The sequence below is a fragment of the Ostrea edulis genome, chromosome 10 (assembly GCF_947568905.1).
Source record: "Ostrea edulis chromosome 10, xbOstEdul1.1, whole genome shotgun sequence".
In the NCBI taxonomy this organism is placed as follows: Eukaryota; Metazoa; Mollusca; class Bivalvia; order Ostreida; family Ostreidae; genus Ostrea; species Ostrea edulis.
In genome coordinates, this window is record NC_079173.1 from 30,782,186 (window position 1) to 30,804,454 (window position 22,269).

Here is a 22,269-nt window from a genome sequence, read left to right on the forward strand (position 1 = left end):
AAGTCAGGAATTTTGATAACATGATATAATAAAGCACAAGTCGTAAATATCCATTTTAATGATTTGTGTGGGTGGGGAGGGGGTATTGGAGTTGCTCGTTTTTAATATTCAAGGTGTTGCTTTTCATTTTGGCAGGTGAAATAAAGGTGCAAAACAAAATCGCAAAATTTCCATATTTTGTGCAAAATGTAAATCTGACACAAAAGTGCCTATTCTTGAGGAAAATGAACTAGATATTCTCCACACTCAAACTAAATACCGGTATTCTCCACACCAGAACTAAATATTCTCTACACTCAGACTAAATATTCTCCACACCGAAACTAAATATTCTCTTCACCAGAACTAAATATTCTCCACACCAAAACTAAATATTCTCTTCACCAGAACTAAATATTCTCCTCACCAGAACTAAATATTCTCCACATTAGAACTAAATATACTCCACACCAAAACTAAATATTCTCTACACCCAAACTAAATATTCTCCACACCAAAACTAAATATTCTCACCCAAACTAAATAATCTCCACACCAGAACTAAATATTCTCCACACTCAAATTAAATATTTTTCACACCCAAACTAAATATTCTCTACACCAAAAGTAAATATTCTCCACACCAGAACTAAATATTCTCTACACCCAAACTAAATATTCTCTACACCCAAACTAAATATTCTCCACACCAGAACTAAATATTCTCCACACCAAAACTAAATATTCTCCAAGCCAAAACTAAATATTCTCCAAACCAAAACTAAATATTCTCCAAGCCAAAACTAAATATTCTCCACACCAAAACTAAATAATCTCCACATCAAAACTAAATAATCTCACCAGAACTAAAATTCTCCACATCAGGACTAAATATTTTCCGCACCCAAACGAAAAATATTCTCTACACCAAAACTAAATATTCTCCACACCAGAACTAAATATTCTCCTCACCAGAACTAAATATTCTCCTCAGCAGAAATAAATATTCTCACCAGAACTAAATATTCTCACCAGAAATATTTTTCTCACCAGAACTACATTCAGTGTAGATACTGTATAAGAATCCATCATGAATGATCATTTTGTTATTGAAATGCCATTAAGTGTTCACTGTGAGAGAAAGAACTGTTTGAGGAAAGTAAGCCCGAGACCACCTCTCTGAATGGACAGCTTGAGGTGTTTTTATATGCCCATCAAAGATGGGACGTATTGTGGTATGGCGTCAATTTGTCTGCACTGTCTGGACTTCATATGCAAAATGAACCGTAAGCTCCAAGATCTTGCAACTTGGTACATTTGATCACCATTATGAGAGGAAGTTGCCTATTTGTCAAAGATCAAGGTTACAGTATCAATTAATAGGAAAACCTTGTAGACAGAATACAAACTGAACTGTTTGGGATAGGACCATCAACTTGGTACACGTACACCTTATTCAAAGTGGAGGATGCTTATTGTTCCTCAAGGTTGTAGTATCGCTGTAGAAAAACCTTGTCATCGTTATGGATACAGAGATTACCCTTAAGTTTAGTCACAAAGTTCTTCTTTGGGGAAAATGAATTCAGTTTGCAGTTCAGCTGGATTAGTGCACCATGACTTATATGTACTTCAGAGGTAAAAGTAGGTCAAACAGTATTCCAGATTTTTTCTCTCTTTTTGGTTGACTGTCAAATATTCTTCAGTCATTTAAAAATTTGTAACGGACATTGTTTGATTTTTTATGATGGTGAAATAAAATTATCAGTTGTCGATTTCATTGTTGCATAAGCAACAAGAGCACAGCAAACTGTACAATATACAAATTCAACCTGGAAACTTATAATACACTCTGAATTGATATAACACACATTCTGAATAGAAAACGTTAAAAGTAAGCCATGGTGCACTAATCCATCTGACATGTGAACTAATATGTATTTCTTTGAGAGGGAGGTTGTAACAAAACATCGGTGCAATATCTATGATTAAAAGTCCTAGAAAACATTTGATCTACTTTTAGCCCTAAAGTAGGTCATGGTGCACCAATTAAGTTGAAATGTGAACGGATTATGTATTTCTTTGAGAGGGAGGTTGTAACAAAACATCGGTGCAATATCTATGATTAAAAGTCCTAGAAAACATTTGATCTACTTTTAGCCCTAAAGTAGGTCATGGTGCACCAATTAAGTTGAAATGTGAACGGATTATGTATTTCTTTGAGAGGGAGGTTGTAACAAAACATCGGTGCAATATCTATGATTAAAAGTCCTAGAAAACATTTGATCTACTTTTAGCCCTAAAGTAGGTCATAGTGCACCAATCCAGTTGAAATGCTAACTGCACTTGTATACTTCCGAGAGGAAGCCTTTGACTAAATACCAGGGCAATATCTGTATCCGTAATGAAAAGAAGCCTGGAAAATTGTTTGACATATTTTAGCCCAAAAGTAGATCAAGGATGGACCAATCCAGCTGAAATGCAAAACGAACTTGTAATCCAGCAAGATCTGTTTTCATAACGAGAAAAAAGCCCGGTAAACTGTTTGGCCTATTGTTAGCCCAAGAATGGGTTAATCCAGCTGAAATGCATACTGAACTTGTATTCCTCCAAGAGGAAGCCTGTGACTAAATTTCAGGGCAATATCGGTACCCATAATGAAAAAATCCCGGAAAACTGTTTGACCTACTTTTAGTCCTAATGTAGGTCACAGACGGACGGGCCAATCCAGTTGACATGCAAACTGAACTTGTTTTCCTTTGAGAGGAAGCTTATGTGTAAATTTTAGTATCTGTAACGAAAAATGTCCGGAAAACTGTATGACATACTTATAGTCCTAAAGTAGGTCAACGACGGACCAATCCAGCTGACATGCAAACTTACACTTATTGAGGGAGAAATTGTGATCAAATTTTAAAGTCGAACATGCATTTGTTACGGAAAAAAGTTCCGAAAACATGACCTCGGACGAACAGCCAGACAGACGCACGGACAGCGCCATAAAATGATACGTCCCGTCTAATGACGGGTGTATAAAAACCCGAGGTGTAAAAACAGTAGATAGGACCGCGGAAAAGCCATAAAATAGTTCTAAATTTAACAACGGGTTTAAGGAAATACACTGCGTCCAACCAAGTTGAAGACATGCATGAAACCGATATGGTCTCAATAAGTATTACATTTTTAACCCATGCATGAGATGTGAAGATAACGAACAGTGATCAATCTCATAACTCCTATAAGGAATACAAATTGAGAGTTGAGCAAACACGGATCCCTGGACACACCAGATATAGGATCAGGTGCTTCAGAGGAGTAAGCATTCCCTGTCGACTGAGACCTATATCTTGAGCAGGTAAACGGAGTAATCTGTAATCAAAATCAGTGTGCCAAAGACAGCCTAGCAAGTGGTAGGAAGCTAGTCATACACCATTTGAACTAAAGGTAGGTTGTATTGGCAAAATAGGTCATTATAATGACCATAGAATTTGCGAAATGTTGGCTTTAAACGAGCTTGTTTGTCGTTAGCCTGCCTCGATTTCAAAATTGATCATATGCACAAGCTCTTGTGTGTTGAAGCAGTTGAGAGATATAAACACCATATTCAGGTGATGACGGAATATTGCTATATAAATGTGGGAACTTGACGATGGAGAAGCTGAAATCATCCCGTTTGTCATTATACGCCCGTTTTTAGATGTGGCGTATTGTGTTTATTTGAAAATTATTGTTATATTGAGTGTACATAATTTGTCCGGCTAACTCCTCCCACAATTTTCAAGTGAGGATCATCTTGTTTTACAGAGTGTCTGTATGGATATTGAAGATGTGCATGTGGCAAGGATTTTGGTTTTCTTCAATTTTTGAGAAAATTATAGGTTGTTTAACTTGATCCCTTTTTGAGAAAATATTGCAAAGAGAGTACATGTACATGATTTGTTCAGTGAACTCCTCCCACAGTTTTCAAGACATAATCTTCCTTTACGGAGTGTTTATATAGGTATTAAAAATGTGCATGTGGCAAGGATGTTGATTTCCTTCAATTTTTAAGAAAATTACAGGTTGTTGAACTTGGTCAGTTTTGAGGAATATTGTATTGAGATTACATGATTTATCTTTTATTTTTCCTTCTACAGTTTTCAAGTGAGGACCTTCTTATTTTACAGAATATTTGTATGAGTATGGAAGATGTGCATGTGGCAAGGATTTTTGATGTTCTTAAATTTTTAAGAAAATTACAGATTGTTGAACATAGTCTTTTTATAGGAAATATTCATATTATGCAAAGAAAGTATGTCACAGCCTGATGATGGCTGATTCTACCTGAAGCAAAGTTCTACAAAATATGACTTAAGAAAAACACCCTATGTAAGCATTTTCACGGGCGTATTATGTACCGTTTGCGGTACTCTTGTTTATATTTCTTGTGGAAGTTTATAATATGTATCTTTGTAATGATAATCTTTGATTAATCCTTATATATTGGAGAATAATGGACGCAGTATTGCTTTGATCTTTGCAATAACCCTGGTAGAATTGTCGTTATGTTCAGTGAAACATCCAAATATGTAATATATTGTAGAAGACTTTGGTATGTTCTTTTTTAGATCATCAGTATATGGTGATAATAGAGAAAGTCGATGTATTTTTTTTAACTTTCGAGTAGAAGGGCACAGGTCAGCTAAGAAAGGAGCACAATTTGTGGCATTAGGAATTCCAATAGATTTCTTTTAGACTAAATAATAGATATTGTCAATGAGAAACTCCAGCATCTTTTTAACAATTTTAGTGTACTTGTGTCCAGAATCAGAATGGCGTTTTTCAAAGTAATTTTTAAACGATTGATGATAAGATACTAGACATTTCCTTGTGCCATCTTTAATGGAAGCAGCAAATGATGTCGAAGAGGCTAGTCTTTAATTCATCATGAGGAATGGTGGTGTAAAGTATAAAAACAAAAAACAAAAAAAAAACACCATTCACTGGATACTGCAATGTATCTTCTGTTGTAAGGCTTTTTTGTGAAATTTGTTAATCCAGTATAGGTAAGGCAATTTCTCAAACTCATTCGTCCCATTCACTTGGATATAAAATGTGTTTAAAACTGAAACGAGATTTTGAAGAGTTTCATATTTTGAAAGAGAACTTGTTTACTAGATATGGAATTAAAGCTAAGCTCTTTTAAAATACAGTTGTAATAATGAGGTTTACAAACAAAGACAATGTTGTTACAAGCTTTGTCAGCTGGAACGAAAACATATTCCTCGTGTAACTTACATGTATTTAGCTCTTTCATCACTTCTGGTTTAATAAACACAGAAGGATAGATGGTATGCATGTTTGTTTTAATGTGTCTAATACAAGATTTAGATGTTCCTCAGATACTTGTTATAATATCCATTCTGAAAAAAATTCAAGTCCTTCCTCTTCATATTTAGTTCATCGTTGAGCCTAATCTAACATATTTCATAATGAAGATGAAATTCTGTTGCCATTGAAAGGTCGGTGGTCCCTGAATTTCTAACCTTTTATAATGAGTGATTTGAGGTAATCAATTTCACCTACATTTACCTGACCAATAGTGACCTGTCCATTTTGAACTAAATTAGTTGAATGAAGAACAGGAAGATTTTGTTTAGATGTTCCAAGCACTGTAAACTATACCTATAATTAAATATTTTGAATGTATTGATTGATTGATGTTTTGAATGTAATAGTTGCAGAATATTTGTATGAAATACAGGGTGTAGACATGAACTTGAAATACGATGGAATACAAGACTGAACTTGTTTATGACTAAGAATTTCAGTTTAAGAAACTGACAGCGTAATTTAATTGAAAGAATTTTCCTCCGTGACCCCTGCTGATTTAAAGAGGCATGGACACGATTTGAGCTAAAAAATTTCAAATTTTATTTTTCCATTTTTATTGTTTACAATGATTAACTAAAGTATTTCTAATGGTCAACCAAAATTTGAATATCAGTTGTTGAGTTACAAGCGAGATACAGCACCCACAATTCTTTGTTATGTAAACAAGGCTCGTGCCATGTTTTTGTTTACATATAGATGGTTTAATAGAAAATAGCATGTTTAAAACGAGATGTGCCAAACACTAGAAACTATTTAACTGTACGAATGATACGAATACTATTATATTTACCTACGTAAACAAAACATTGCACAAGCCTTGTTTACATAACAAAGAATTGTGAGCTCTGTATCTCTCATGTACCTTGACAACTGACATTCAAATTTTTGCCAACCATTAGAAATACCTTCGTTATGCTTTCTAAACATTAAAAATGGAAAAATAAAAAATTTTAATTTTCGGCTCAAATCGTGTCCATGTCCCTTCAAATGTATGATGGGCGACATCAATGATCACAAAATTCAGTCTTTATTCTGATGTTGAAAAATTGAAATATGGGCTTGTTTTAGCTTCTTCAAATACGTTTAAAGAAACAAAGTAAAGAATTGTGCGAATATGATGTAGACCTAATTGGTTGGGTTTTTTTTTTACGCAAGGTAAAGACGAGTCCGATGATACACACTGTGCACATATGTTCCAACATTGTAACTGTCATGATAACGAACAGTGATCAATTTCATAACTCCTATTAAGGTGAAGATAACGAACAGTGATCGATCTCATAACTCCTATAAAGGTGAAGATAACGAACAGTGATCAATCTCGTAACTCCTATAAAGGTGAAGATAACGAACAGTGATCGATCTCATAACTCCTATAAAGGTGAAGATAACGAACAGTGATCGATCTCATAACTCCTATAAAGGTGAAGATAACGAACAGTGATCGATCTCATAACTCCTATAAAGGTGAAGATAACGAACAGTGATCGATCTCGTAACTCCTATAAAGGTGAAGATAACGAACAGTGATCGATCTCGTAACTCCTATAAAGGTGAAGATAACGAACAGTGATCGATCTCCTAACTCCTATAAAGGTGAAGACAACGAACAGTGATCGATCTCGTAACTCCTATAAAGGTGAAGATAATGAACAGTGATCAATCTCGTAACTCCTATAAAAGTGAAGATAACGAACAGTGATCAATCTCGTAACTCCTATAAAGGTGAAGATAACGAACAGTGATCAATCTCGTAACTCCTATAAAGGTGAAGGTAACGAACAGTGATCAATCATATAACACCTATAAAGGTGAAGATAACGAACAGTGATCAATCTCGTAACTCCTATAAAGGTGAAGGTAACGAACAGTGATCAATCATATAACACCTATAAAGGTGAAGATAACGAACAGTGATCAATCTCGTAACTCCTATAAAGGTGAAGGTAACGAACAGTGATCAATCATATAACACCTATAAAGGTGAAGATTACGAACAGTGATCAATCTCGTAACTCCTATAAGCAATACAAAATAGAGAGTTGGGCAAACACAGACTCCCTGGATATACCAGAGGTGTAATCAGGTGCCTAAGACGAGTAAGCATCCCCTGTCGACCGGTCACACCCGCCGTGAGCCCTATATCCTGATCAGGTAAATGGAGTTATCCGTAGTCAAAATCAGTGTGCCAAGAACATGCTTGAGATGCAGATAAAAGAGGAGATGCAGATAAAAGAGGCGATACAGACACAGATAAAAAGTAATTCACTTTTCTACCAAATTTAATAGGACTTGGTATGTTGACAATGTATGAATTTTATACATTGTATGATATAGTTCTACAGAAAAATGCATTTCATCATTTGAAGAGAAATTCTATTTCAGAGAGCAGTTAAGTATATTGCCCTTAAATGCATTGAGGATATCATGGCTTGATTCTCAAATAAACTCCTTAATGTTAGATAGAATTTTAAATGGAATGAAAAAACAACATTCATTTAATCGACGAATCTTCATCAATTTTCCTTGTCCAAATCCACTTTTGATTGGCACTATTATTACAGGGCAACACATTGAGTGAGTTCTTATTTAAGCTTAAACAGCTGTCTGTGTGCTGCATCCGAATCTCGTTTTTCTAGAAATAAAAAAATGAAAACATATCATCATGCAATGCATTTAGTTTTACAGTTTGAGTGAAAAAGTCTTCATACACAATAAAAATTTACATTGAAGGAAATGTCTAATTAATGTTTAAATGGGTAGTTTTTAAAATTGAAATCTGTCTCTTTCTAAGGTAAGTGTGAAAATTGGATTGATTTGTTTGAGATTTATCTTTTTAGAATTTCTTCTTACCTGTGTGTACTCCCAGTTTGTGACATTTGCTTTACACAAAATATAAAATACACTGCCATCTTTGTCTGTTAAACATGCTGCATCTCTCTCGATTCGACCACTAACGGTATATCTGAAAAACTAAGCAAGGAGTGTCGTGAAATTCACAATTTTAACAAAATGGCTTTTTATATATGCATTTCGTAAATACATGTATATTTATTTTTCTAAGTGTTAAAACCCATAAATTACGCAATTTTGACAATAATTCGAATCAATACTAATTGAAAAGTACATATTTTAGACCATCGTCGGAAACCCACGGTTGATTACGCTTTGTTCCTCTCTCCATCACCCGTGGATCCATTCATTCCTACTCGCTCGTTCTCATGAATAAATATTTAAAAATATCGTCCAATCAAAGAAATCGTTGTAGTAACAGAACTCTTCTGTTTTTAAAGGTAGCATCAACTTAACTTTGCTATTACAAGAATTGTATACCGAAATTGGGCTGAAAGTGTCGTGTTGATTGGACAAATTCGTTCAGGGTATACGATGAGCGCCCAATCAAACTGCCTCATTAATTATTCATGAGAACGAGCGAGTAGGAATGAATGGACCCACGGGTGATGGAGAGAGGAACAAGCGCAATCAACCGTGGGTTTCCGACGATGATTTTAGACATATGTTAGTTGGAATCAAATAAATGGAAATGATACTGTGTACTATTTATACGTATATGTAATCGGAAATTCATGGCTCATTCTTTAATATTGGAGTTAACATGCAATATACATTTAATGCATGCTAGTGTGGAGTAAATGAAGCTTATTCGTCCAAGAAAAACCCGATGCATGCTATTAATTGTTCTATATTCTCTTCAAGTGTACTTTTTGATAAATTTTATTTCAATCTACTGACATTTCAATATGATATAATTAGAAGGGATATGGTGGAACGGAACCCGTAGAGATGCGTGCAACACAATTTTTTCAGGGAAATCGATAATTGACACTAGTCCCCTAAGTAGAAGGAACAATAAAGGTATCCTTATTTGTGAGAATTACAGGATTCCATTAAAAAAATCAGTATCCAGGGACGATAACCGGGTAATTACTGGATTCAATATATCAGTATCCAGGGACGATAACCGGGTAATTACTGGATTCAATACAACATCAGTATCCAGGGACGATAACCGGGTAATTACTGGATTCAATATAATATCAGTATTCAGGGATGATAACCGGGTAATTACTGGATTCAATATAATATCAGTATTCAGGGATGATAACCGGGTAATTACTGAATTCAATATAATATCAGTATTCAGGGATGATAACCGGGTAATTACTGAATTCAATATAATATCAGTATTCAGGGATGATAACCGGGTAATTACTAGATTCAATATATAATGAGTATCCAGGGAACCTTACCTGGTTGCCACCTAGTCCGTGACATGGAATAGCCTGGATTCTGTTGCCGGCTACTGTTCCCATTGTGTCGAGACAGAGACCAGTTTCCATATTGCGGACCTGAAAATTTCACTGAGAGATAAAACGGATCTTTCTTTTAATTTTAGCATGTCTATTCGAATTCTTCTCCATTTACATATCATTCGTTATGCACCTATATGTGTGTCTAAAAATAGCTCCTACGACTTGGAAATTCAAATCGATTTCTCTTTAATGCTACTTGGGGGAAATCCGATGAATTCATGCCAATGTTTAGTTATGTTTCTGTAATTTTTACTCACTTCTCCGCTGTATAAGGCCTTGTCTGGCAGTTTCATACCCGGTAAAAGGGTATTTAAATACCATTCGAAACTTTTACACCCCAAACGTTGTCGTAGATTTTTTCTGTGTGAAACGTCACCGTAATTACCCTAAAAGAACAAACTTACATTAGTACTGTTGAACACAAGCGAGGAAGAGTACACAACTTACCTTGATCAGATGACATAATTCAAATTGAGTCAGCTGTGCAGATTCGAGTTTGAAAAAATACCTTTTGCATGCCGTTAATAGTGGACGCCATAAAGGAAAGTTCTTAAGTTGAATTATATGCCGATTTGCAAAACTTTCAAATATGTTTGTATTACGCCCCTTCTAGAATTTTTCTCTTCTATCGAGACGTCGCCATTTTAAGTTGAGAACGACCAATTTAGACCTATGCTCGGGACCGTAGGAGTGAGGGTTCTTTATGAGATACGGGGCCTCCATTGTTAATGTCTTTCCGAAAGTCCCGCGATTCTCTCTTCGAAATACGGTGATTCTCACTGCTAAATGCCGTGATTCTCACTGCTACCTGGTAAATGCCGTGATTCTCACTGCTAAATGCCGTGAGTTTGGTGAATGAGCAATCTGACGCGACCATACCACGAGAGGGGCTCGAACTCACGAGATCAAGGTCACGAAGCGAACGCTCTACCACTGGGTTACCGTGACCACCTCACGCAGCTTTAGAGAAAACACAATTACAGTAGTGAATAAAATTCAGTGCAATTTTCCACAGAGGAGAAAATTCAAATCCCACGCAAACGATAAATATAATGCTTCACTCAAATTGACTCAACACATTCAGAATGAACGTATACAGGATTATGTCTCGGGAGACATATTGTTTGTATACTTTCTGTCCGTCCGTCTGTCTGACTGTCTGTCACAAAATCTTGTGAACGCTTCTCCTCCTATATGGCTTATCGGATAGACTTGAAACTTTGTGCAATGCTTCATTTCTATTTGTAGATGTGCATATTAGTAGGACAGGAGGTTTACAAGGTGTTTTACAAGGTGAACAAAATTCGGATCATACAACTCTAACATAATCAAAATTTCAACAAAAAATTTTTTGCAACTCGAAATCCACTTTATTATTTTAAAATAGCCTCCTTACCAGGTTATAATTGATTCTTTCATAATACAGATGTTTAAATCCATCCAACCAGACTTCTGCGGTTCGAACTGCATTTTTGCGCAATATCTCCGCAAAACTTTTACCCCATTTATACGGACTGACAGACCGAAAAATGTGAGCAACATGGGAGCAGGGGTGGATCTCAAGACTTCCGCCACACATCCAAGTCTGAAAATCAAAGTGAGGGACCAGTAGAGAATTTACTCGACGTGTTAAGGACGGGAAATATACAATGAATCCATACAGAGACATACATGATAGCGTTTGTTTTTTCTCTAAAGATACATCGAATTCAAATACTAGTGTACGATACGTGTATATCAATATAATGAAAACCCATTAACTGGTAGAGAAAATGTCCGTATTTTTCTTAACATCTTATATTTGAAAGCATTTACATTTTGTTTAGATATATACACACTACCCATCATAAATAAGTATACACAATCGCTTTTTACACATTTTTGCATGAAATATATTTAATTTAATGAAAAGAGCTGAATTCATTGTGTATAACTTTCAATTTATCTCAGTAAAATAATCAGTTAAATACTTCAATATATATGAAACAATGATGGACATTAAATATTTTGGCATAGTCTGTTAAATTGTGATCTTGATTTATCTAAATTGAAAAATCAAAGGATATTATATTGATTGATTGTATCTTGCTTAACGTCTCGCTCGAGAATTTTTCACTCATATGGAGACGTCACCAAGACCGGTGAAGCCTTCAAATTTATGCCTATGCTCGGCGTTTATGGCTATTGAGCAGTGAGGGTTCTTAAGCGTGCCACACCTACTGTGACATATAATCACAATATCAAAACATCATAATTAAAAATATGAACACTAACATTAAATAAACAAATCATGCACGTTGAAAGTGACATTTTGCATCGAAAGATCTGTATCCGTGATGTAACCCATGTTTTATTCGCAAGTAACTTATTTTGGTGAGTGTATACTTATTTACGGTGGGCAGCTGTACAATGGAAACCCTTATTGTGAATTATTTATCCCAAATCTCTCATTATTTTATCAGTATAACATTTAGGAAATACATGTAATTACATTTGTACATTCTTATGTGTTAGCTGCGGCTGTTGATGCTAATTTAGCGATTATTAAACTGATTTAGCGATTACTAAGCTGATTTAGTGGTTACTAAGCTGATTTGGCGGTTACTAAGCTGATTTAGCGGTTACTAAACTGATTTAGCGATTACTAAGCTGATTTAGCGGTTACTAAGCTGATTTAGCGGTTACTAAGCTGATTTAGTGATTACTAAGCTGATTTAGCGGTTACTAAGCTGATTTAGCGGTTACTAAGCTAATGTAGCGGTTACTAAGCTGCTATCTATTTTAAATGTCGGCTCCGCTAAAGCGTCGTCGGTAACTTAGCATTAACTTCCGCAAATAACGAATGAGGAGAAAGTTATCGCCATTCTTTCGTATTTTGTCTTCGTGTCACAGGATTCGATCGCCATATTATGACGAATACAGAAACTATTTCGGAATCTTAATGCTGACTTAATGGTCGCGGAAACGTCAAGTTGTTAGCCAATCAAAATACAGTACACGCACAAGTTTCGGCATTAGAATAGTAGATACGCTTACTCTGAACGAAATCTCCAGATTTTCTCCTCCCCAGATATCCATACCTTGGTCATATGTTCCCATCTTTGTGAAGTAGTCTCGGTTTATTGAGAACAAGCCACCAGCTATTGTAGGTGTTCTTTAATTAGAAAAGCCCCAACAGTTAGTATTTACAATTTTAAAATATAAATTTATGAAAAATTAAAGATAACGAACAGTGATCAATCTCATAACTCCTATAAGCAATACAAAATAGAGCGTTGGGCAAACACGGACCTCTGGATGTACCAGAGGTGGGATTAGGTCCATAGGAGGAATAAACATCCCCTGTCGACCGGTCACACCAGTTGTGATTCCTACATCTTGACCAGTTAAACGGAGTAATTATTAGCTAAAATTGGTATGTAAAGAATGGCCTAACCATTGACCTATGCAACACACTAGACAGCATTTTACATAATGGTAGTTTGTGTTGGCAAATTAGATCATAATATCTACCATAGAATCTGAGAAATGCTGATGTTAAACGAGACTGTTGAAGATCGTGTGACATCAACTTATTTAAAAACTGATCATATTCAGAACATGTAAAGATAGGGGTAGAAAATTTACTGGATCCAGCAACATATCTCTTGTTTGTAAGGGGGTCTATGAAGTTTTGGAATCCAGCACAGGTAACTCATAACCATTGGTTGGATTGGTTGGTTCCACTCGAGAATATTTCATTCATATGGAGATATCACCATTGCCGGTGAATGGCTGGAAAATTTAGGCCTATGCTCGGCCCTTACGACCTTTGAGCAGGATCGGGGGATCTTTCTCGTGCCACACCTGCTGTAACACGGGGTATCTGTTTTTGCGGTCTCATCCGAAGGACCGCGCCATTTAGTTACCTCTTACGACAAGCAAGGGGTACTGAGGACCTATTCTAACCCGGATCTCCACGGAAAGATTGGATTGGATTGTATTTTGTTTAACGTCTCTCTCTCTCAAGAATTTTTCACTCATATGGAGACGTCACCAAGACCGGTGAAGGGCTTCAAATTTAGGCCTTTGCACAGCGCTTACAGCAATTGAGCAATGAGGGTTCTTTAGCGTGCCATACCTACTGTGACACAGAACATCAATTTTTAAGGTCATCTCCGAGGACCCGTGACATTCACACCTGATGCCGAGCCTTTGGCGATGAAACTGTCACTACCTGTGTTAACGACTTAGGTTTGTCGCGGCCGGGATAGGAACCCCGGTCTTCCGCATGCGGGGTATACGCTCAAACCTCTAGACCACCGACTGGATGGGATATTTCACTAACTCGAATGAAAGTTGATTTACAGCGTATCCTAATCTTCCACTTACTGCCATGGCCTGGTGGGATGGTGATTTTCTTTCTGTTTCTTTTCTAAATTTAGCCACTTGAACCCCATTATGGTCAAGTCAAATGTCCCTACTGCTCCAATCTCATTCCCCCAACAACCCATGGTATGGTCACTTATCATGTCTATAACAGGTGCTATAACTCTCGTGTGATCTTCCGCAATTCTCGCCAGCAATGGCTCAAGCCAACCTAAAAGAGCAATCTCTATATTGCAATAAAATCGCAATATGAAGAGTTTAAATAATAGGAATATATTAAGCATATCTATAAATAAAAGGATTTAATATTCACAATATGCTAAATTATTATAGCAAAATTGAACGAGATCCCTTTTTTCAGTCCAAAATATACTCTACATGTTGGGTTTTCCTAACAGACTAATAACAAATGTTGGAAAAACGTGCGCTGGAGAGATATTTCAGTCAGAAAGTGCATTCTACCCATATTTAGCAAATGTTTCACACCTCGAACGAAAGACTTTACCTATACCAAATCACTTGCCTGATGGTTGGTTATAACCATGCTCTTGAATTTGTAATTTTTGCACAAGAGAAAAGTTTACCAAGATATACTTAATTTAACAAGAACACTCTTCGGTCTTCACATTTGACTTTCTGTAAACCACAAGTATATTTTGATTAGCTCATAATGAAAATTAAGGTATATACTTATGCGAAGTTTATAAAGGTTCCTTAAACGTGATATAGTAGAGAAAACATAGCATACAACCTGGAAAGCACTCGATGTGAGAATCCAAAAACGTGAGTATTTCACCACTAGAAGCTTCGTATCCTAACAGCCGAGCACGGATCAAACCTTCCCGTTTAGCTGTTCGTAAAACCCGAACCTTCCCGGATCCATTTTCCAATAAATATTCGTCTAGCTCGTCTTTAAGGAAATCTTAAATTACAAGATTTCATTTTCTGAACTATGTTTCTACAGACTTTTTATTCCCTGTCATATCATGCAATGTTTTTGATAACCATTTGAATGTTTAATCAAAACTTAACATTAGAAATGAGCTATCATTTTCTCTGAAAATGTCTACCAATAATTAAATATCATTACCTAAATCAGAAAAGTCGTCCACCAGTATGATTTCATAAATAAGTTCTGGCGGTGTTCGATTCAATATGCTGTGAACTGTACGTAGCAGGACGGACCAAGCCTCGTTATGAAAGCAGATGATGACGCTCGTGGCGGGTAGTTTCTTGGGGTAAGTTTCTTGCTTACAACTGTTATAGTGGAAAACGTAAGCCTGCATTTCGATTGCATCGCATTTATACATGTAATTCAAATCGAACTCAAGTAGCCCATATCTTCAAAATTGACTATTAACTTCGTTTTTTTCTCTTCAATATCCTACTCTTGAAAAATACTAGTAAACGAATTGATTGATTGATTGATTGATTGAGAAAGAGAGAGAGAGAGAGAGAAGAGAGAGAGAGAGAGAGAGAGAAGAGAGAGAGAGAGAGACGTACACATACCTTGGATTGCGTATGTCACGAAGTCTCCTGTGGAGCGAGATCATGTCGCTAGCGTACTGATTAAAGGAATTTCGTTTGAAGAGTTCGTTATAAACCTTTTGTTGTTCTAAGGAAAGTTCTTTTTTGTTAATACGTACGGGGTTTCCATATTCTCCTGAAAGTGTCGAGAATCTTATCGCTAGATGTGTACATGTATCAACACTATACGTTACAATGAACTGATATATGCTATGAAAACAAGTATACTGAACTGCATTTGCAGATATATCTAGTTTTACTTATAAAGTGCTATTGTTGAAAATACCCTTCCAATATGTTTCATTTTCAACCCCACCCCCCAAAAGAGAAATGAAAAATAACCCAATTTTTATGCGACTATTTTACAATTCAAAATTACCACCAATCTTAATATTCTTTTACTAGTATACATGTGACTAGGGATTTATTTTTACTTCAATAAACAGATTGAAATACAAGTAACTTCAATATAAGTGGAATAGACTGCACAGACAAGTATTAAGGAGATCAGGTCTACGTACCTGGTGCATCTGGTAAGGCCACTTTCTCAAGGTGTCGAAGTCTCTCTCTCTCGGAAACTTTACGAGACGCCGTTTCCATGGAATCTCTTCTATTTTTGATGTGAGTTATATTTCGTTGCAGCAGATTTTGCAAAACCTCTTTATGGTGTCTGTTAAACACTCTCTGTGTTGTTTTTAACCTGGAGTTTGTCAATTGAGCTTTTACATCATAACTGCTCTTATTTGAATCGTGGTTAGTCCTCATACCTCGATCCGGAATCAAAAGGTCCTCCCTCCATTTTCTTAATATTGCTTTTCGTTTCATTTTTTCTTCATATTTCGTCCGTGATAATTTATCTAAGCTTGCATTACTAAAGGTATCGCTGAGATTAATGAAGTCATTTGCTTTTTTGATTAAATTTCTAAATTTATTAACTTTAGGATCGTCTGCACTCACTCTATTTGTTTTCTTTATTTCATCCTCTACGTCGAAAAGAAATAAAGTTACAAACAGCCAAATTGAAGACACAAAGAAAATAATTGCTAAAAATCTTGTTCGCAATAATTTGGCCATTTCCTGCTCTAACCTCGATTCCAGCGAAGATACAGTCGGACATGTGATCTATTCTTTCCTAAAGGAAAAATAAAAAAAATGTTTCACTGCTCACAAAGGAAACCCACACGCTACGCACTAATAACTTAAAATCGAAACTGCTATAATGATGATGTTAGTTAGAGAAACACACAGGACCTTAGTCTTAAAGAAAATCAAATTGGTGTTTTGCATATGCATGAGGAGACGATTTCTATAGAATTTTCCAATATACATATATCCTTATGTCAAATCCCGACTGGGGGAGGGGGTGTCAAGATTTGAACAAAGTTTATTCTAGATGAAATGAGTTGATGAACTGCACCTGTGCTATTCATTTTCAAATATTTCCCTCATGCCTTCCTTTGTAAAACTTTGTAGAAGTTGTCCTATGTAAAATTTACAAAAGATCAAATATGTTATAAAACGGTTTCCTATTAGACGTTTATCAATTTCATGGAACAGAATGTATATTAGTGTAATGGAAGATGTAATGTGCTAGAAAGTATTGTTAAAGATCAAATTAATGCTGATTTGATTCAATTGCTACATATCATGAAGTTTTTATCTCTTCTTAAGCAATCCCTATTGTACTGAAAAGCGCGTGCCCCTTTTAAATGATAAAGTTCAAATATAATACGGAGATAAATTTCATGAATTCCATCAACCTTATAAAAAATGCAATATTTAGATTAAGATTGGACCTCTGGTCACACCCAAGGTGGGAAGTGTCCAAGAGGAGTAAGCATCCATTATTGACCGGTCGCAACAGCAGTGAGTCCTACCAGGTAAACGCAGTAATCCGTAGTCAAAATCAGTAAAGAGAGGCCTAACAATTGGCATGAAACATGTCAGACGGCATTCGATCTAATGACAGATTGTATTTGGAATATCATATCATTATAATTACCATAGAATTTGCAGAATGTTGATTTAAACGAAATTGTTGAATCCCCCTGAAACACCAACTTATTTGTCAGTAGCCTATCTGCATTTTAAGATTGATCATACGCAGAACAAACTCTCGCGAATCAAATCAGTTGAGACATAAACGCAATCTGCAGGTGATGATGGAATATTGCTACATAAATATGGAAAATTTACTACGATGGAGAAGCTGAAGTCGGGACTTGTGCGTAAAATCGGGGGGGGGGGGGGGGGTTGTAACAAATATTTTTTTTTAGATCAAAAGATATTAATATTTCTTATACACCAGGGTCCCTTTCCAAAGACGAATTTCTTGAAAATCACGATTCATTTTTCAACACATTTGATATCCCAGTCTATGAATGTGACTTACCGTGCCTTTGCTGGATTCTACTGGATTTCCAAATTCACAAAAATCCTTACAGTTATACATGTACATATTAAACGAACTTACCAAAATGCAGGGTAATGATAAACCTCACAAAGACAATGTTGTCAACTGGAATCAATACGTATTCCTCATCTAATCTAATTCTTACCTCCTTTTAATAAACACAGAAGGTACGCACTTTTGTGTTAATGTGTTTAATACGAGATTTCAGTGTTCCTCTTATACTATTTATCCATTCTGACAAGTTGTGCAGTGAAAAGGTGAAGATAAAGAACAGCGATCAATCTCGTAATTCCCACAAAGAATACAAAATTAAGAGTAGGGCAAACACGGCCCCCTTGACTCACCAGACGTCAACAGAGTTTTTTACAGAGATGAAGTTCTGTCGCGAATTGAAAGATATGGGGCTCTCTCAAATTGGGACCTTTTAAAATAAATGGTTTTAAGACGTCATTTTCAATTGCATGTAAATCGACATCACTAGGTGAGACATGGCTGTCATGTGTCCGTGGATATCGTACTACTGTAGAGTTACACATGTCTGTCATGTGACCGTGGATATCGTGCTACTGTAGAATTACATGTGTCTGTCACGTGACCGTGGATATCGTGCTACCGTAAACTTACACATCTCTGTCACGTGACCGTGGATATCGTGCTATTGTAGAGTTATACATGTCTGTCACGTGACCGTGGATATCATGCTACTGTAAACTTACACATGTCTGTCACGTGACCGTGGATATCGTGCTATTGTAGAGTTATACATGTCTGTCACGTGACCGTGGATATCATGCTACTGTAGAGTTACACATGTCTGTCACGTGACCGTAGATATCGTGTTATACTATAGAGTTACACAGCTGTCTCAATTTTACACACAAAGTAGGAAGTTGTACAGGTTTTGTTATTTTGATGTCTTTCCTGTCTAATGACCTAATAAGTATATCGAATATGTGTAATGTGAAATTCATTAATATGATATATTACTTACATAGTAAAGTTATAAGATACTTTGTCGTTTTGCAAGTCGCATGTATATGAACATTAATGTTTGTCTTGAGACAATATATCGTGCGTTTGACAAATCAAGGGATCATAATCAGTACCCAGAGTTTGTTTTCCAAAATGCAGAATTACATCATTTTTTAAAAATGCACCCAAACAACGAATTCTAATGATTTTGATGTCTGGTACAGTCTAATGATTTTGATGTCTGGTACAGTCTAATGATTTTGATGTTTGGTACAGTCGATGATTTTGATGTCTGGTACAGTCTAATGATTTTGATGTCTGGTACAGTCTAATGATTTTGATGTCTGGTACAGTCGATGATTTTAATGTCTGGTACAGTCTAATGATTTTGATGTCTGGTACAGTCTAATGATTTTGATGTCAGTCGATACATGTTTTCAAAACTTTTCTACTAGTGTACAAGTTTACGATTTTAAAGATTTCATTCAAACTTCCTCTCTCTTTCTCTCTCTCATGCATTATTCATTTGCTTTTTCCTTTCTCCATATTGTCTGATGCTAAGTTATGCATCCGGCACTCAAAATAGAAATCAAGAATATCCTATTTTATACATGTACGTATTTTTACTACAGTTATATTTTATTTATTTCCACTGTATGGCAAAACCATGAAGTTAAAAATAAATCTATAACATTCATAGGATAATTGACTCGCTGGTTGTATATTGTTTAAGCGGGACGCTTGAGAAATTTCATTCATATGGAGACGTCACCATTGCCGGTGAAGGGTTGCAAAATTTAGGCCTATGCTCGGCGCTTACGGACTTTGAGCAGGGAGGGATCTTTATTGTGCCACCACTGCTGTGACACGGGCCATCCGGTTTTGCAATCTTATTCGAAGGACCGTCCTATTTAGTCGCTTCTTACGACAAGCAAGGGGTACTGAGGACCTATTCTAACCCGGACCCACGGAACTATAGGATATATGAGATTGATTACTGTTCACCTTTTGATATAATAAAATGTGTATTAAAAACCGCGAACTTAAACTTTGCAAAAGATTCGTTGTACGAAAAGGACATACCAACTGTGAAATTCAAAGTACAGTGAACATCATCCTGATCCTGATCAGAGCATTTATATGAACATGAAACTGTGAACTGACGACTGTGAAAACACGCTTAAGACAATAATCCGCATAAACAAGAATAAGCAGGAGACACTCATGTAGTAAGATTTTTGGGTTGAATTTGGTTTCGGACTTATTGGTTAATATACATCATCTCCAGTGTTAAAGTTGGTTCTTGGGTTAAAAAGAGCGTAAGTATGAAACGTATAGCTTACCTGTAGTGAATATCCACCTTAAATTTTCTGGATCAATCACGGCACGGTAAGATCCACGTGGTCAGAAATTGATCTTCAGACAGCCAGATGTTGCTCCTCGTCATCTTTTCCTTTTGTGTATAGACAACACCCATATGTTTTACACGCTGTTAAGTAATTCTATTTTAATATTACCATTTCAATCAACCATCATAAAGAACCCAGGCTGTTTTACTAATTATAATTTCGTAAAAAAAAATATCGATATTTAGTAAATATGAATTGTTTTATGGTGTAGATTTCACTGACAAGTCCTTGTTTACTTTTTCAGACGTACATCAAAATCATATTCCCGATAATCCACTTTAAATTCGCCATACATGACAACTCCGGCCCGTGTCTTACAAAAGTTGTCTCCCCGGTTTCCCTATAATCTTCTCCTCCAAAGAGTATTTCATCCATAGGTCTCGTGGTGTCTATGTACCTTACTAAGTCTTACCACCTATAGTGAAACCCTTGAGATGTAGTCCGTATATTAGTAGGCAACAAGCAATATATATAAGGCGTTGATCGACCATCTGCAGTATGTATAGATTAGGAAGTAGACTTTATCTAAAACCAATAACCTATACATAATACTGCGCCATGATTAAAATATATATCGAGACTATATGGTTTTTTTTTATTGAATCATTTATCTATTTTGATCATTTACATTGTATTTGCTTGACATAATTTGGAATAATATTGAGTAGTTGTAACGAGTTTGCAATGATGACCATCGAATTGGTTTTTAAATCAATTTGATATAACAATGAATATTGACATGGGGTTAGACTACAAAAACGAAAACCTAATTCTATAAGCAATATATTTATACGTGTAAATAAAAGAACAACCCAAAATGAAAAGGAACGTACTGTAAATTTGAAATTGATTTCCTATAGTTTTAATTTTTTCTAATAGTAAGCAGTCTTCCATCTTAATATCAGCTGTAGCGATGCTAGAAATTATTTACAAAATGTATTATGTATTATTGTATATATCAAAGTAATTCCGCTGGGTTAAAAAAAATCAATATTGATTTATCTTCTCTACACAGTTCACACTGATTTAATGAATCATTTGCTCTATGCAAAAACTCTGGATCAATGGATATTTACTATGGGTAGAGGCCCAGGCGTGTTAACTATGGGTAGAGGCCCAGACGTCTTAACTATGGGTAGATACCCAGACATGTTAATTATGGGTAGAGACCCAGGCATGTTAACTATGAGTAGAGGCCCAGGCGTGTTAACTATGCGTAGAGGCCCAGACGTCTTAACTATGGGTAGAGGCCCAGGCGTCTTAACTATGGGTAGAGGCCCAGGCGTCTTAACTATGGGTAGAGGCCCAGACGTCTTAACTATGGGTAGAGGCCCAGGCGTGTTAACTATGGGTAGAGGCTCAGACGTGTTAACTATGGATAGAGACACAGACGTGTTAACTATGGGTAGAGACCCAGACGTGTTAACTATGGGTAGAGATCCAGACATGTTAACTATGGGTAGAGATCCAGACGTGTTAACTATGGGTAGAGACTCAGACGTGTTAACTATGGGTAGAGATCCAGACGTGTTAACTATGGATAGAGGCCCAGACATGTTAACTATGGGTAGAGACCCAGACGTGTTAACTATGGGTAGAGACCCAGACGTGTTAACTATGGGTAGAGGCCCAGACATGTTAACTATGGGTAGAGGCCCAGGCGTGTTAACTATGGGTAGAGGCCCAGGCGTGTTAACTATGGGTAGAGACCCAGACGTGTTAACTATGGGTAGAGACCCAGGCGTGCTAACAATAGGTAGACCTAGGCGTGTTACGGTGTATATCCCTGTAATCAGCGTATTTGATATCGTGCCTGGCGTGCGATACTCTTTTACAATTATAAAAGAAAATACTTCTTTCCTATCATTTGGTAAAACGAACATATTTCATGAGCGGA

General features: G+C 36.2%; 1 protein-coding gene across 2 annotated transcripts; it reads right to left on the reverse strand.

Moving 5' to 3' along the window:
- Nucleotides 1–7,613: 7,613 nt before the first annotated feature.
- On the reverse strand, nt 7,614–20,841 carry LOC125665767 (polypeptide N-acetylgalactosaminyltransferase 5-like). 2 transcript variants are annotated; one of them, XM_048898615.2, is made up of 13 exons: nt 20,623–20,841; nt 20,307–20,416; nt 16,100–16,710; nt 15,561–15,714; nt 15,142–15,308; nt 14,803–14,973; nt 14,055–14,262; nt 12,720–12,837; nt 11,080–11,268; nt 9,941–10,069; nt 9,621–9,719; nt 8,203–8,322; nt 7,614–7,984 (listed from the first exon to the last, which is right to left on the reverse strand). In XM_048898615.2, the coding sequence occupies exons 3-13, from the start codon at nt 16,650–16,652 to the stop codon at nt 7,844–7,846; spliced, it is 2,049 nt and encodes a 682-aa protein (XP_048754572.2). In that variant the 5' UTR covers nt 16,653–16,710; nt 20,307–20,416; nt 20,623–20,841; the 3' UTR covers nt 7,614–7,843. The 2 variants fall into 2 exon arrangements, with proteins under 2 accessions (XP_048754572.2, XP_056007066.1); XM_056151091.1 differs by lacking the exon at nt 20,623–20,841 and having other exon boundaries at nt 16,100–16,561; nt 16,666–16,710.
- Between the last annotated feature and the right edge of the window lie 1,428 nt (nt 20,842–22,269).

Excerpts from the sequence above, each read along its gene's own strand:
- LOC125665767 (XM_048898615.2), bottom strand. The coding sequence starts at position 16,652 with ATGGCCAAATTATTGCGAACAAGATTTTTAGCAATTATTTTCTTTGTG. Across the intron at positions 14,263-14,802 it reads TCACATCGAGTGCTTTCCAG|GTTGGCTTGAGCCATTGCTG; the intron begins GTTGTATGCTAT and ends TTGCTCTTTTAG. Across the intron at positions 7,985-8,202 it reads CAAACTGGGAGTACACACAG|AAAAACGAGATTCGGATGCA; the intron begins GTAAGAAGAAAT and ends TTTTATTTCTAG.